Here is a 14,983-nt window from a genome sequence, read left to right as displayed (position 1 = left end):
AAATAACCCTTTTTCATTTTCTTTAGCAGTGCCAAAGTGGCATTACGGTTTTCCTGGCTTAATGATGATTTCTTAACTGTTTGCACAACATGCATGTAATATTCATCCATTACATGCATGTTGTAAAGTTGAGCACAGATGATGATATTATGCAACTGGTTTAAAATATGGATTCATTTTACAGCTTTTTCTCAGAAATTGACTCGTTCACCGCATTGGTCTGTTTTTATAGGCAGAGGCTGAGTTTGTATGTCCAAAACCTAATCAAGTCTGAAGAAACACATCATCTTATTTGGCTTTTCCTTCTCTAAAGTCCTGCTTTGATCCTGTGATTATTACCAGGTCTTTGGCTCACTAAAGAACTTGAGGGTGGGGAAGCATTGTGTCCCATACTGACCGCTCCCAAAGAAAATCGCCCCCCTCCCTGGGTTGTAACAGCTGAAGCTCCCAGCTGGGTTGTGAGTAACTGCTGAGGTCAGTAAGAGAATCCAGCTGCCTGTAGAGGTTTGTTTTTCTGCTGAGCACTCACCAAACATCTCGTGATATTCTGCAATGTTGTGCTGAACATGTGGTTTCTGTATGAACAGAGATACACTGGACTGAGGACTCGGTTGATTATATAAATAGTGAATCCACATGTTGATCTAGAAGTGCAAGGTCACTCTTTCAGTGACAATATACTGTGCTCTTTCTGCTGTTGATTCACTGTTTCCCCTCCAGCTGTGGTAGGAAAAAAACCACAAAGCTCGTTTACCTTTGATGGAACTTTTTGTGTTCAAAATAACATAATTTTTTTGTTTTCATTGATAGTACTGGATTTCCAAAAGTTAATTTGGTATTCTATGACTGTAGCTATCCCGCCTTATTAAATATTGATCCATATCATGGCTAAAGCTGTTTGTTTATGTGAATTCTCAAATGATTACCTTGAGAAAAGCTTCTTCTGTCTACAGAACTTCAGTCTCAGCTCAAACCTTCCCTTCATCAGTAAAATTATTGAAAAAGTTGTGTCTCGGCAGCTAAAAACCCCCCTAACAATGACCGGTCATTTCAATGTCTTCCAGTTATGCTTCCATGTTCACCACAGTTCAGAGATTGCCCATGACACAATGTTTAATGGTATTCGTATGAATACAGACTGTGGAAGAACCACAATGCTGCTTTTATTGGACCTTAGTGCAGCATTCGACCCGACAACTACCCATCACTCCACTTTATGAGACAACCTTCAAACCTTGGTCACCTTTTTTGTTTAAGTTGATAAATATATAATGGAGACCACAAAAAAATTATACATTGTTCCTCAGGGGTCCGTCATAGGCCCCCTTCTATTTAATATCTACCTGCTTCCCCAACTCAGATCTTACAACAACATAAGTTCACATAACAATTGGTGCGGCCAAATCCGGGTTTTCAGTGGGTGAGTGGCTTTACATTTGAGCCAATTTAAGTATTTTTCAAGAACTATGTTAGAAATCCGTTTGTTGTTGGTAGCGTTACAAAACAGGAGACTCCACACGTAACCTTATAGTTGTATATTATCCTAACTTTGAAATTAGCAGAAGGTTGGCAACTTTACCAAATTTAACATGTTACTAACAGATATCGAAAGCTGAAATAGATTTTTACTTCTACCAGCCTTCTTGTTTAATGTTGATTAGCTTCTTACATCGTTTTAATTTCCTCCGTCTTCTTTTTTAACACCCCACTAATGCATAAAAATTTCATTTTGATTTTTTTTCCAGCAACAAAAAAATTCTGCACTGAGTCGTGTTTCTGTCTGAGAATCCCGTTAATCCCATAAATTTATTTTTACCACACATTCATTTGTATCTGCAAATAGAATGTTTATCTCACTTTTATACTAATTTATTTGTTATTTTGTCTTGTCAACAGCGTCTAAGCTAATCTCCATCTCTGTTGTATCCTAGAATGAGTTATTGATTGGTATTGAATGCTTCGTCATGGTGGGTGCACATGTTGTAAAAGGTTATTTAATAGAAAATAATACAGCAGGCTTTAAGCTGTTTTCTGCCTTCAAAGCTGCTTAGCTTCATTTATGCGATCCTGAAACAGAGTAAGGTTTAAAATATCAGCAGATGGTTTATCTTCCGTGCAGGGGAAACAGTAGTGAGATGGTTTAACACAGGATGATCCCTTTATGTTTGATCACGCTCCCTGAGGTCAATCTTAAGTGTTTGTTTTCTTATCTTTTTTTACTTTCCAGGGGGCTGTTTGCTGGTAACTATATGGAAACCCATTACCTGGAAGACGGCAGAGAAGTCACAGGCCCTCACAACTTCACGGTACATTTCCTTTTATTTTCCTGTAACAAAACTTGTAATGTTTTCTGAATTGCTACCACGCATCTCAAATAGGTGTTGGGATTCTGTTAAAGTCTTTCTCTAGAAATGTTCTGCTTCATTGTGCTAATATTACAGAGACTTCAGAAAGTAAAGTTATAGTGATATTACTGCTAGCCTCTGCATAAGGCCACCTGGATTTGTTCAGAGTGTAGGTGAGTGGGCCCATTTCCAGCAGGTGGATTTATATTTGATGGAATAAAGGCTGACAGGGGTCAAAAAATAGACTTCGTTTTAGGAAACAGCTCCAGTCGTTTATAATGGATAACGTTAAAGGCATTCCTAAAAATGGTTTGTTATGCAGGTCTGCACGAATATCTTGAATTAGTGAACATTTAAGTGCACTTCAGAAGTCACGCTGAGTAAAATATTCATATCATTTATGAGCTTTGTAGCGAGTAATTTGAGAAAGCGTTTTTATATAAAATACTTCTGTAAAGTCTGACGAATGGATTATGCTTTCCTATAATCTTTGACTCCAGTTCAGTTCTAACATATAGCTTTACTGTAAGTGTAGGTTTTGGTCTGTTGCTGCAAAAGTACTTATTTCTTTTACACGCTTTGCTAATTTGTGTCAATGCTGTGATAAATACTCCTCATTTTCATCAAACTCAATTAGGCATCTTAAAGCAAAACATATTCAGCATTTAAATACTCTGGGACTTTGAAATTATATTCCATGGATGCACAAATATGATGCATTGAAAGGCATTTTATGTTTCGGTTTGGTAAAGATAAAAAGGTAATTATAGCAGCATTGAGCAGTTTCTACGCTTTGCAGCTCCACCAGCTGGCTTTATTTCAAGGGATTTGTTTTTCTGCAGTTTGGAAAGCAATTAAATGCTACATTTTCCTTCAAAATACCAATAAATCATCAAAAAAAACACACCGGCAGTGTGTGTTGAAGCTTAATGGTCAGTTTGTCTTAAGAAAAAAGGCATAAAGAGGATTAATTGAATTGCAATTTTTTGAATGCACATGACAAAACGGAGAACCTTTTCTGCTTTTTAACTGTTGTCAGACGCAAACTGCTACTTCACTGATGGGGTTTGCCCAGCTCATTAAAATCACTGTCATTCCAGAGCATAAATACAAAGAAAGGGTTGTACCAGGCCAGTGTGGTGGTTTGTGAGAGGTCATTGCTTGCCAACTATGAAGAGATGAATTTTTAATCCAAAACTGAAAGAACTGGATGTGGTGTTTATGTTGAGGTGACAAAGAGACATGCTTAGACTTTCTTCTGGTTGGTTTTCTTCGATGTCTAACACACAAATACCAGTTTCTATAGATTCCGTATTTAGGGTTAGGACATTCTGTAGTTTGTCTGAAAATCTTTGCATTTCTATTAACCAAAAATGCAAAAATCCTTTGCGTAAATTTTACATCTAGTTTATATATAATATATAGTGTATAATAAAGTGCAGTGCATCCGATGCATTTATGAACAAAATTTAATGAGTAACTTTTTGATGACCCTCCCCCCTTTTTTTTTTTTTGTTTGGCCAAGGAGGGGCTATTATGGAAAACGGTTTTTCTAATATCTGGCTGGCTTATTAGGGATAATCTTCTGATGATAAGAAACAGGGCCGTTTTGATTTATTTTTCTGTTTTGTTCCTGTAGCTGTTTCGAGTTCTTTTAGATCAGGCATTAACAGGCCATTAACTAAGGCCATTTCCCAATTTACAAGTATGTGAGTACAGTATGGACTCGGGTTATGACCAAGTACATTCTTGTCAAGAACATTGGAAGTATGGACTCGGGGAGAACGGGGGCAAGCAGGACAAATCTATCCGGGTTTTGTCTTCTTGTTCTTGTGAATTAAAATTGGAACGGTCCTTTTTTTAATATTATGCACCAAATCAGTAAATGGGCTATATATGAGGCTTAAAGGTATAATGTTCTCGCCTCAAACATTCTTAAAACATACTTTTGTAGAACTACAGCAACAGAAAAGCGAACCCCTGGAAGGTGCTGCTGCCACGGTGCATGCTGGGAGAGCTATCTGGTCCGCTGACAAGTCTGCTCTGATGCATGCTCGGTAAAGAGGGAGGGGCAAGAACAACATCCGGAGACTTTGTCCTTTCTCAGTCTTGTGTTCTTGTCAATTGGAATAGTGCTGGAGCTGAGGCTGATGAAGTTACACTAACACATAAGAATGTACAAGTACTATTGAGAAACTGCCTTTTTTCTATGTCCAAATACACTTTACAATATAGGCCACTTATATGGGCCTTCTTAAAAACCCTATACATACCCTATTCAATCTGTATTACATGTTGATAACATGACATGCTAAAGAGAAAAGTTTTAAATTGCATTTCATAACTCTTTTCTGTCCAAAGAATGAGCAGTAATTCCCTTAACAACCAGTGACTGTTACATTAAACTGACTACAGGAACATCTTCTGACCTCTGACCCTCCACTCATTCCTGTCTCACGGTCACAGCTGGTTCTTTGAGGGGAGGATCCTTTTCCTGAAAGCAACCAGACCTTTTGAGAGTGAGGTGTGGGTAATTTATCTGTCCGGCTGGCCAGGAGGAGGCTGATATAGTGATTTGGGATCTTTCGGATTTCACTCTGCTGCGAGTGGTTCCAGCATGAGTCAGCTCTTTCCCTGATCATGTTTATCACCCTCTCCCTTTCTCATTAAATCTAAATCCACATGGAGCCCAATAAACAAGTGTGCTGCAACAAAAGCCATGCGCTGGAACAATCAATCACACCAGGGGATAGGCGGCTTGGATAATTCATGTTTAAGAAAAATATTTGGATTTAAAAAAAACTGTTACCTTCCATTATAATTTAGTTTTTAGATATTAATCTTTGTTAATAATTTCTGATGTATTTACATATAAGTGCTTTCCTCTCTGCTTTATTCAGGAACCAGAGAAACAAAAAGTCTATTCATATCCCTTATTGCAATGAATCATAGTCATGATCTCATCAAAGAAACATGAGACGATCGCATTAGCTCTAGGCACTAAATTCAGCCTTGTTCCTCCCCACTAAAATATCATTTTTAATATAATGTCCTGTCTCTGCACCTTTTACCTCATTACTGTGGATTATTCTTGTTCAGCACTCTACTAGGAAATTTCCATATATTTTGAAGAGCTCAGACCCTAGCAAAGTCTTTCTGAGAAAAGGAAAAAAAATTGTCAAAACAATTTGCAAACCAAAGACTCTGACATGTCTTACAGATAACATATAAAGAACTCTTGATAATGTTTCATATTCTGCCACAAACTTCAAAAGTACATTGTCCTCAAGCTTTTTGTTTAAACAAAGCTTTGCAAATCAATTTAGGATTTCAAAACAACTTAACAAACGAACATCCTGTTAGGCCGGGCATAGAATGTACGACTTTTCGCCCTTTTTCGTCCGATTCTCCAATCGTACCAAGTTTCAACCTCGTCCTGCGTCATGTCGTATACAGAAGGTAACGAGCAACAATCAGCGGCTTACGACCACCTCCGATCAGGAGTCATAAGGTCAGGAGAAAATCAAACATGTTTGAAATATAGTCGGCCCTTGTGAGGTGTCGGTGAGCAAATCCTGCTGTTGAAGCAGATTTACAAGCCAATTTACCAGAACCTCACGCACTGCGCATGTGCAAACAAGGGAGTTCTTCACCTTCCAGATTGACTAGTCCACCAGCGGTCACAGGCTTGTGTGGTTTTTGAACGTGTAGTGTGAACAGGTAGATCGCATCAAAGCGTTGGGCTGTAGAGTGAACTTTTAAACCCTGTGATTTCATCGTACAGTTTGAGCTGTAGCCGAGATGAAAGAATGGAAATATCGTAGAGTGTATGCCCACCTTTAAGGCCATTTTCTATATTTTCATCTTTTTTTACTTCTTTTACTATCAATTCACATGTTTAGCCTTTAAAAAAGTCATTCTAGACCTTGAACTCTCCTGTTAAAGTAAAATACTTTAAAGAAATGCATTGTGAATTAATGTTATAGACAAACACAAAGTGGCCCAAAAACCTGTAATCAGTACTTTAACACCCTCTGAATATTATTCTGTCTGATTGTTGCCTTCAGAACTTTCCTGGTTAGTAACCAGACTCCTCCTGGTAGTTCACTCCTTAAGTTAACCCTACTTAGTATATAGTTTTACAAAGAGAGTTTTAAATTGGGTCAAACAGCTTCTTTGTTTGTAAGGGAATCCATCACAACAAATCAAAACCAACCACAGCTTAATCTAGTATCTATATTTTAGAAGCTGTTGAATTTATTGTTGTTTTTATGCCACTGGCCTGGAATATGTATAACAATGCCTAATACAATTTTAGTAAGAATTCGCTCATTAGCTAAATCTAATTGAGATTCTGTGGCAAGACACGCTAAATAATTTTCCTGCTCTCAATCTGACTGATTCTGAGAGGTTTTACAGAGAAAATTTTTCAGATTTTACAACTCAAGATGAGCAAAAGTAGAAAGACCCCCAAAGTTTTAGTAATAAGTACTTTTTTAAAAAGTTTAGCTCTGTGATTCAACAGCATCTGGCACTTTTATTTTATTTTTAAAAAAAGCAAAATTTGAGAGCAAAATTTAAGGGATTTATTTGTTTCATGTAAAATCTCAACCAAATTGATTTAAGTTTTTATTTTTTAATGTGACAAAATGTTAAAAAGTTTAAGGAGGGTCGACATGTTCCAAGTTTACAACAAGTCAAAGTAATGACCGAGATACCTAAATAGAAGACATGTGTTTGACTGTATTCAATTAGCATACGCCTACTAAACTCTATTGTATTTCACCTCCAGGGAGCCACACCAGGATGAAGAGATCACTTCTTATCACTGGCTACATAAATTCATGGAATTCTCAGTTAATATGATACAGGCTTAACCTAAAGTATATCCACAAAACAACTGTATTGAACAAAAGTCTCATATCCTTTTAAAGCAAATTTGCATCACTTATATTTAAAGAATATAATTTCACAGTCACTAAATAATATATAGTTCTTTCTAAAGTGCTTTATAGTATGTTGCATTTGTATTCAAACTGTAAAACTAAGAACATCGAGATAGAGAAATGTCTAGAGTAACTAAAAACATCCCATAAAAATCTCTGGATTTAAACCAAAGTGAAATGAAAAACTGTAGATACTGCACCCCAAGACCAAATTAAAGAAAGCACTGCAGAGGCCTAATGGCTCTAAGGTGCAGAAACACTTCATGCCAAAAAGTCATCAGTGAGCTTAAGTCCCTCAGTCACCTTCCAGATATTCTCTACACACCCATCTCTTAGGACTACATCACCGTTTAGGTGTGGAGTAACTTGTTGACTTCATACTTAAAGATATACCCCGTGAGATGTTTTGCAAAAGTATGCGTCTATGTTTTGACTTTCTATGTCAAAATACTCATCAAATCCCTGAAAAACAGAATTTTTTTTTTTCCTAGCAGAATTGTTTAATTTATGTTGAAGACTTAATGATTATGAGAGGGTGTGGTGAAAACATAACGTCTCTGCAGAATGAAACATTTCAGAGATTTAGTCTCCTGGTTCCTTACATTGCCAACAAAGAATCACCATTTTATAAGTGCTCTCTGAGCTTAACACATGCCAACATTTCAGTTTTTCTCTATCTGCTTTGAGACGGATAGGTAAGTGTATTGAAAGCTGCACGACCAAAATGCTACATCCAACTGCTCAAGCTTTAGGATCCTTTTTAGGAGATGCTGGAGAAAGGGTCAAAGAAACTGTTTTCTCAAGCTACAGTAAATGGAAGATAAAGCAAGAACAAGGCTCGTCTGTTTTTTTTTATCTTATAACCAGGGTTCAGCTGGGTTTTAAAAAGTCTTAAGTCTTAAATTTACACATTTAAATTTAATACCTTTAAAGACGTCTTACAACTTATGAAATGTGATGTCATAGGTCTTACATGCAGAGTTTCCCCCAGTGTATTTTAAGCCCAGCAAGCCACCAGGCTAAGTGTTGGGATGTTTATCTAAAATGTGGGAAATTAAAATTAAGTCTGATTTAAATAAATACATTTTCTTTAATTCTAGGAATGCTATTTTTCCCCCTATGCCCATGGGATGAGTATTCAGTTTTAAGTGGTTTTCAAAAGTCTTAAGTTAAACTTTTAGAAAGTTGTAGGAAGCCTGTATAACAAAGACCAGAGCAATCGATTAGAGTCATTTCATGAGGGACTCTTCTGCAGGGACTACAGAGGTCCCATATTTCCAATCTTGACTGAACAAACAGAAATAAACCTGCAACTAACAATTATTTTGCAAATCAATTCATCTGCTGGTTATTTTTCTGATTATTCAATCGGATAGCCAAATCAAACCAGGTGAAGCTAAGATTTTTCCACTTGAGGAGTTCTGAATAGAGCATAGTGACAGACTAAATTATTTTTTTTTTTTTTATCAAATGCATAATGTTTATATATTTTTTTACTATTTTGATATAATTACTGCTCTAAGTGGGCTGCTCTATCGGCTAAAGGCATGTTTTATAGTCTCTTTACTCCAGATAACGATTAAGCGATTACTAAATTAGTTGATTATTTCAATAATCGATTAATCTGATTTATTGTTTCAGACCTAATCAGAAGTTTCTTCTCTGTTTGATTTTTTGTTTATTTGAAACCAATACAGATAAGCACATAATGTATAGATTGAGTGAAAAGAAAGTCTCAAAGATGTATACAATTTTATAAACCTATTCAACTGAATAAATTCTATTATGTGTTGGGAAATATTTTTAGTACTAATCCTAACCTCACAGTAATCATACCTATACTTAAAGAAGCCTGTGGAAACATTATGGTGAAATGCATGTAGTGCACCATTGAGTCTAAACTTACAGTGGACACGGCAATGGATCTGATTTCAATTTGGAGGCAAGGTGTTGACCTCATTCAGCAAGTCCATGCTGCCGTTGAATTAGATGTCATTATCTTGTCTGAGTTTAACTAAGCAAAGCTGCTAGGTCTAAAAGTAGTCAAAGGATTATTAAAAATTGTCTTTTAGTCGTAAATGAAAAATTAAACCCCATGACAATTTCACAGCTTTAGGAGGGTAAACTAAGTTTATCATATTTGGGGATGAAAAGTCTTATTTTATTTATTTGTTAATTTAGGAGAAACAGCATGCATTCTAAGTGTGTGAGAGGCCCTGAAGTGGCATAATCATACCTCCTGGATATAGAGATCATAGAAAAAAAGTAATTTTTGGAAAATGTCTTAATCTCCAAGCGAAACAACTACAGGACATACTTATGCAGTGGCCAGCATCCCTGTAACTAAGTTACTCTTAGTTACTCTTAGTTATAATTAGGAGCTGACACCTTTTTTTTTTAATGAGAACTAAAATACAGTTACATATTTATTAGTTCAACTCCATTTTCCCCCAAAGTGGATGTGTTTTAATTTGTAACCGAATCTCTCTTCCTGTTAGACTCATAAAATTACCACTGAATTGCTGCATAGTTCGACTAAAACAGACCTAGGGTCTATCTCAGTCGGACTTACGCAAGCCCCTTGCGTACAATTGTGTCAGGTGTGATCATCCCCATTGACTTTCAATGAGCGCTAAATGCCACGACCTCGCCAAACACAATTTTCTGTCCGATCGGACGTAAAATCGGATTTAGTGTGTTCTGGCCTTTGCAATGCGTTTTCAGTTAAAAAAAGCTCACTTTGTTTACAATATTCTAAATGACAAAAAAAATGTTATATAGTGAGCTCCTCTGAATCTTGGTACAAAGGTTCATCAGTTGTTTTTTATTCTTTCTTAGTATTTGCAAGTCAAATTAAGGTGGAACGTTGAAGAACGTCATTCAAATATACGCTGTACTTCATCTAAAGCTATGTTATTATTTGGAAATTTCAACTTGTGTGTTTATAATGAAACACCATGAGGCTATGATACTTTGACTTAAAGTTATCACTGTGAAAATCTCAGAATGAATGTGACTTAAATACAGTAATCAAAGCTGCTCACCAAGAAAAAATTACATTTAAGCAAATTATGGGTTTTTAAAGATGTCTGTAATGAGGGAAAAACAGCATTTAGTAAGACTGTTTTAAATAGCTCATGTCAGAAGTGTGAAAACACTCTTTGCAAAAATGACTTTGAAGGGATATAATGATGAAAAAATTAAGCAGAGGTTTCGTTTAACACCAGAAACCTCTGGATGATGACCATGTCAAACAAGCTGCCTCCAGAGATGAAGCCACCTAAAAGGAGGACAGATGTTAAGATTTACTGCCTGCCCACTATATTTAGAGATGCTTTTAGTCGGCTGGAAATCCCACATTTTTCTTTTTTTAGAACTGGGTGGTAGGAGTGCTGTCGGTCAGACCTCACCTGAGCAAGGTCTGCCCTGTGTGATGGAGAAAGCCAGGGGCCTGTTTTTTCTCTCAACCAGACGCTTCCGTCCCACCCATTTTCTGAATGGCCTCAGTCAATAAACATGGACCTAATTCAGTTTCTTTACTTTCTGCTCCAGCTTGACAGGTGGTCTGTGAAACTGGGCACCTTGGAATGCAGCAGACTTTAAAACTTAAGAGAAACATGAGTCTCAGGCGGCTCACATTGGCTGACTATTAGTGGTATCTGTTTATAGAAAAAAAAGACATTTAGATGTGGTGGGGACTTCACTTAAACCTGTTTTGCTACATTCCTGTTGCTATTCTATAATTAGACAATTTATCTTTACATTTTTTTGTTACTGCTTCCATAGACAAACTGCTACTACCATGGAGAGGTGGAGAGCCACATGGAGTCAGATGTCAGCCTAAGTACTTGTGCTGGGATTAGGTAAGTGTTGGTTTACCCATACAGTGCCATGCAAAGAAACTTTCCCCCTTTATCTTCAGGATATGTCATTTCTGGTATTTAGATGCTGATTTCCTAATATTTTCCTTTGCTTTTGTTAAAGTCAGATCATCGTATTGATTTTTAAAGCCGGCTTCCTAATATTGTTTTTCACATTTAGTACGTACATTTTATTGTCAGACTTATAAGCATGAAAATGGTCAGTCTGTCAAGTAATTTAAATGTGGGTTCCTCTGGAGATTCTGCCTAGACCAAATAAAAAAAAAAATGGTTTTGGTTTTAATTTGACTATAAATAGATAATAATAATAAAAAAAAAACTGTACATAAATTGCTGAAAAAGCATCAATTCTGTTAACATTAGGATAAAAGTTATGTCCTTTTTTAGGTTAAGTTTGAATAAAAAAATGTCCTTGTCTTTGAAGGAAAATCAGAATCCTGAAAGTGTAATGTTTGCAATAGGCATACTCTGTCTTCTGCGTCCCTTCTTGTTGATTCTAGTATTTGATCACATTATTATATATTAATAACTATTATATTGTTATTTACATTTCACATTTGGCTTCTGAAGTTAATAAAGCTCTGTCCCCAGTTAACCCAGGCCTCTGCAGAAGGATCACATAAACAGCAACAATAGAGGTCACAAATAAACATTTTGGAGAAAAAAAAAACACAATGCAGGTTTATTTTGTTTGTTTAGTGAATGTACTTTATTGTGTGGATTGTGGGACTCTTTGAACTGGCTTTGGAGTGCTTTGGAAATCATATATTTGTTCAAGCTTAGTGTTGTGGTAGAGAGCAACACATAATCAGCACTTGAAATACCTAAGGGTGTTCCTCTAGGGTATGTTTTCACCCCTTTTTCATTTTGGATTTTACAGTATAGCTAAACCTACAAGCTGTCAAGGACAGTTACTGAAACAAGTTGCCTTGTTTCAATACTTAGTAAAAAAGTTTCTCCTGTGATGCCGCTTGTGCATGAGATTCAATTCAGTTTATTTATAAAGCGGCAATTCACAAAACATGTCATCTCAAGGCCCTTTACAGAGACAACACATTCCAATTTTTTCCAAGTTTCTGTCAAGGAAAACCAGTTAAATGCAACCAGTCATTCACTTGTGTACAAGAAAAAGCAATTAAAAAGGTTTGTTCCTGGGTCTTAAGTATGAATGTTAGAAACTGCATTTATCTGCTTAAATTTTTTTTTAGCGTTGTAACATTTTAAAAATCCTTCTACGTAATTAATGAAGATTAATGAATTAAAGTCGTTTTTTTTTATATATATATGGTGTTCAAGTCCTATTTTTCCTGCTTATTAATTATGTGTAGGCTTTTTTTATGTTGGGGAGACTGGATCACACATAACTAGATGGATTAAGCTTTGTTGTTATGCAGGCTCTCATTCAATCCTTTGAAAGGATTGCTTTAAATGTTATGGAGAAGATGCTGGTGTTATGTTTAAAAATATTAAATTCTTAAAAAGAAAGCCAAGTTTTTTTTAATTGTGTTAAAAAAGTGTTTCATTTGGGAAGGTTTTTCAATTTTGTATTATTCTTAACTGCTTGGTCTTTTTCCCCTTTTTGATTTTCTAATGTAATACAATCTGACTGTATGATCTGGTTGAAAGTGCCTTCAGATATGTGAATTTGAGCTTTATAAATAAACTGATTTTAATTTAATATAGTTATATTTCAATTTTGTTTTTGCTTAAAAAAACAAACTAAAGAAATGTTTTATCTTAATGACTTTCCTAGCTCAATATAGGTTACTTACAAACAACTCATAATTTCATACATTCAAGTTCTTTTATTTGCTTTTCTGTTACTTTAGTTTTCTACTGTAATGTTCTACAACTCTTTGTTGCAGAAGCAGTGTTTAGTGACAGCTGCATTTCAACTGCATAAACTACTTCAGTTACATTCTGAGCGCATTAGATCATGTTTATATGTAGCAAGATAGAAATGACAATTTTCAGGAACAGTTGTTTCTTCAAGCAAATAACTAATAAATGAGACATTTTACAATGAAGATATTGAAAGATGAAACTCTGTATGAAAAAATGACATGCTGTGAGGCTCTAAGGATGGGAAGAGTTTCACGCTTGGAAACATTTTCTTTTTAGATGTCAAACAATGGAAATGATTGCTGCAATGTTGTTGGAAAGCATCAGGAATGTTGACATAAATCAACCAAAAAAATCCATACCCTTTGCAGAGTGATTTATCCGAGTACAGATGAATTGCTTCTGACCTTGGTTTATTTATTTTAGTTTCTATGTCAACCATCTAACAAGAGACAGAACAACAGCACTTTTTGACGTAGAACTAATCATAGTTTGACCCACTTGTAGACACAAATGGCTCCTAGTTTGAGGTTGGCATCACTTAGACTCGGGGGAGTTTCTCACTGAGGTTTATTCAGCATTAAATACTGTGAAAGTTTCAAGTCTGGTTGGGAGAGTTATTGTTTCTACTGCAAAGGCTTACATTATGAGATGTAGAAAATAAAATAAAAATAATTTAAAATGCCACATATAAAAGGCCGTGCAATCAAGTGCCATATAAAATTATTGTTATTACACCGCAATGTAATGACTTCTCTTTTTTGCCTTTTGCAGTAAGCATAGGCACAGCCACATCAAACATGATTTGCAATTGTTCTGGGTTATTGCATTAGGAATACTTTTGCATGGTATGACAAAAGAGATGATTGTTAATGGCTAAAGGAGAACTGATTAATAAAAAATAAAAAAAACACACAAACTAATCCAAGAGAAACAGTGGGGTTTGACCTCTGACTGGCATGAACATATTTTATGAAATTAACACTAAAAATAGCTCTTTAGTGTGACAGAAACTCCCAAGTCAGCATCTTTTCTAACACTTCCAAGACATACATTTGGCATCAGGATGGATGTATTTTTGGCCCTAGAGGTGAGTCAGCCTCTCTGGCTTTGCTGCCAATCCACATACCTACCTGTTGTTGGCATGAGCATTGGAGCTTTCAGAGACTTAGGGTTTAGGGTGGGATAGGTGTGGGTTTTTAATACACAGTAGTCCAACAGGAAACAACAGTACATCCAAGGAGGAGGGGGGGCTGGCATGGGATCTTTCACGCCTCTTTCTCTGCTCCACCTGGGGATGGGGCTGGGCCCTGGGGTTAGCCAATGGCTTGTTGGGGGTTTCTGGCTCTCCTTGGGCTCTCTCCGGGCTTTGGTTCTTATCCTATGGCTTTGATCTGTCGTCTGTCCACTGGGATGGCTGATGGCAGTTCCTCGCATTTGGCGAAGTGTCTAGGACGATGGAGAGTTTGGCCTCATCCTTGTGAGGGAGCCAGCTGGCTGGCATGACTGTATGGCAGGTGGGATGCCACCACCGTGCCTGGATGCATCTCAGCTTGTGTTGTGGGCCTGTCTGACCTGACCCTGCATGTGGCCTGTTCCTCCAGTTAGGTTGAGGGGACGCTTTGGGGTGTCTGGCGCCAGGGCTCTGGTGGCTGGCGTGCTTTACTTTGCATTGGGGGCTGGACTGCTTGGGTTGCATTGACCTGACAGCCATGGGTATAAGAGGACCATACAGATGTGGGTGCCTGGGACGGCTGTGACTGACTGGGGGTGGGGTGGGCTATTCGGCAGGTTAGATGTTAGATACCTGCTCTGGTGTCTGTGGAGGCGGGTGCGAGGTTTATAGGGAGATGCGGTGGAAGGGCTGTAACCACCTGGAGGTGGTGTTTGGGGTAGACCTGTTCTAATTCTGCTCTTCTCCTTTGAGTGGCACCCGATCCCAGCCCTTTTTTTTCTTTAGAGCTCAAGC

At 37.0% G+C, this 14,983-nt stretch overlaps 1 protein-coding gene across 1 annotated transcript in view; it reads left to right on the top strand.

Annotated features, from left to right (window-relative positions):
* The window catches only part of adam12 (ADAM metallopeptidase domain 12), a 107,682-nt gene that overhangs the window by 56,500 nt on the left and 36,199 nt on the right, over positions 1 to 14,983 (top strand). Inside the window, exons 4-5 of the mRNA XM_015375935.1 lie at positions 2,228 to 2,306; positions 11,078 to 11,154. Coding sequence (XP_015231421.1) covers positions 2,228 to 2,306; positions 11,078 to 11,154 — 156 coding nt within the window. The remainder of the gene's footprint in view (positions 1 to 2,227; positions 2,307 to 11,077; positions 11,155 to 14,983) is intronic.

The sequence above is a fragment of the Cyprinodon variegatus genome, unplaced genomic scaffold (assembly GCF_000732505.1).
Source record: "Cyprinodon variegatus isolate N-32 unplaced genomic scaffold, C_variegatus-1.0 Scaffold127, whole genome shotgun sequence".
Classification (NCBI taxonomy): Eukaryota; Metazoa; Chordata; class Actinopteri; order Cyprinodontiformes; family Cyprinodontidae; genus Cyprinodon; species Cyprinodon variegatus.
This window is presented reverse-complemented; position numbering and strand designations above follow the sequence as displayed.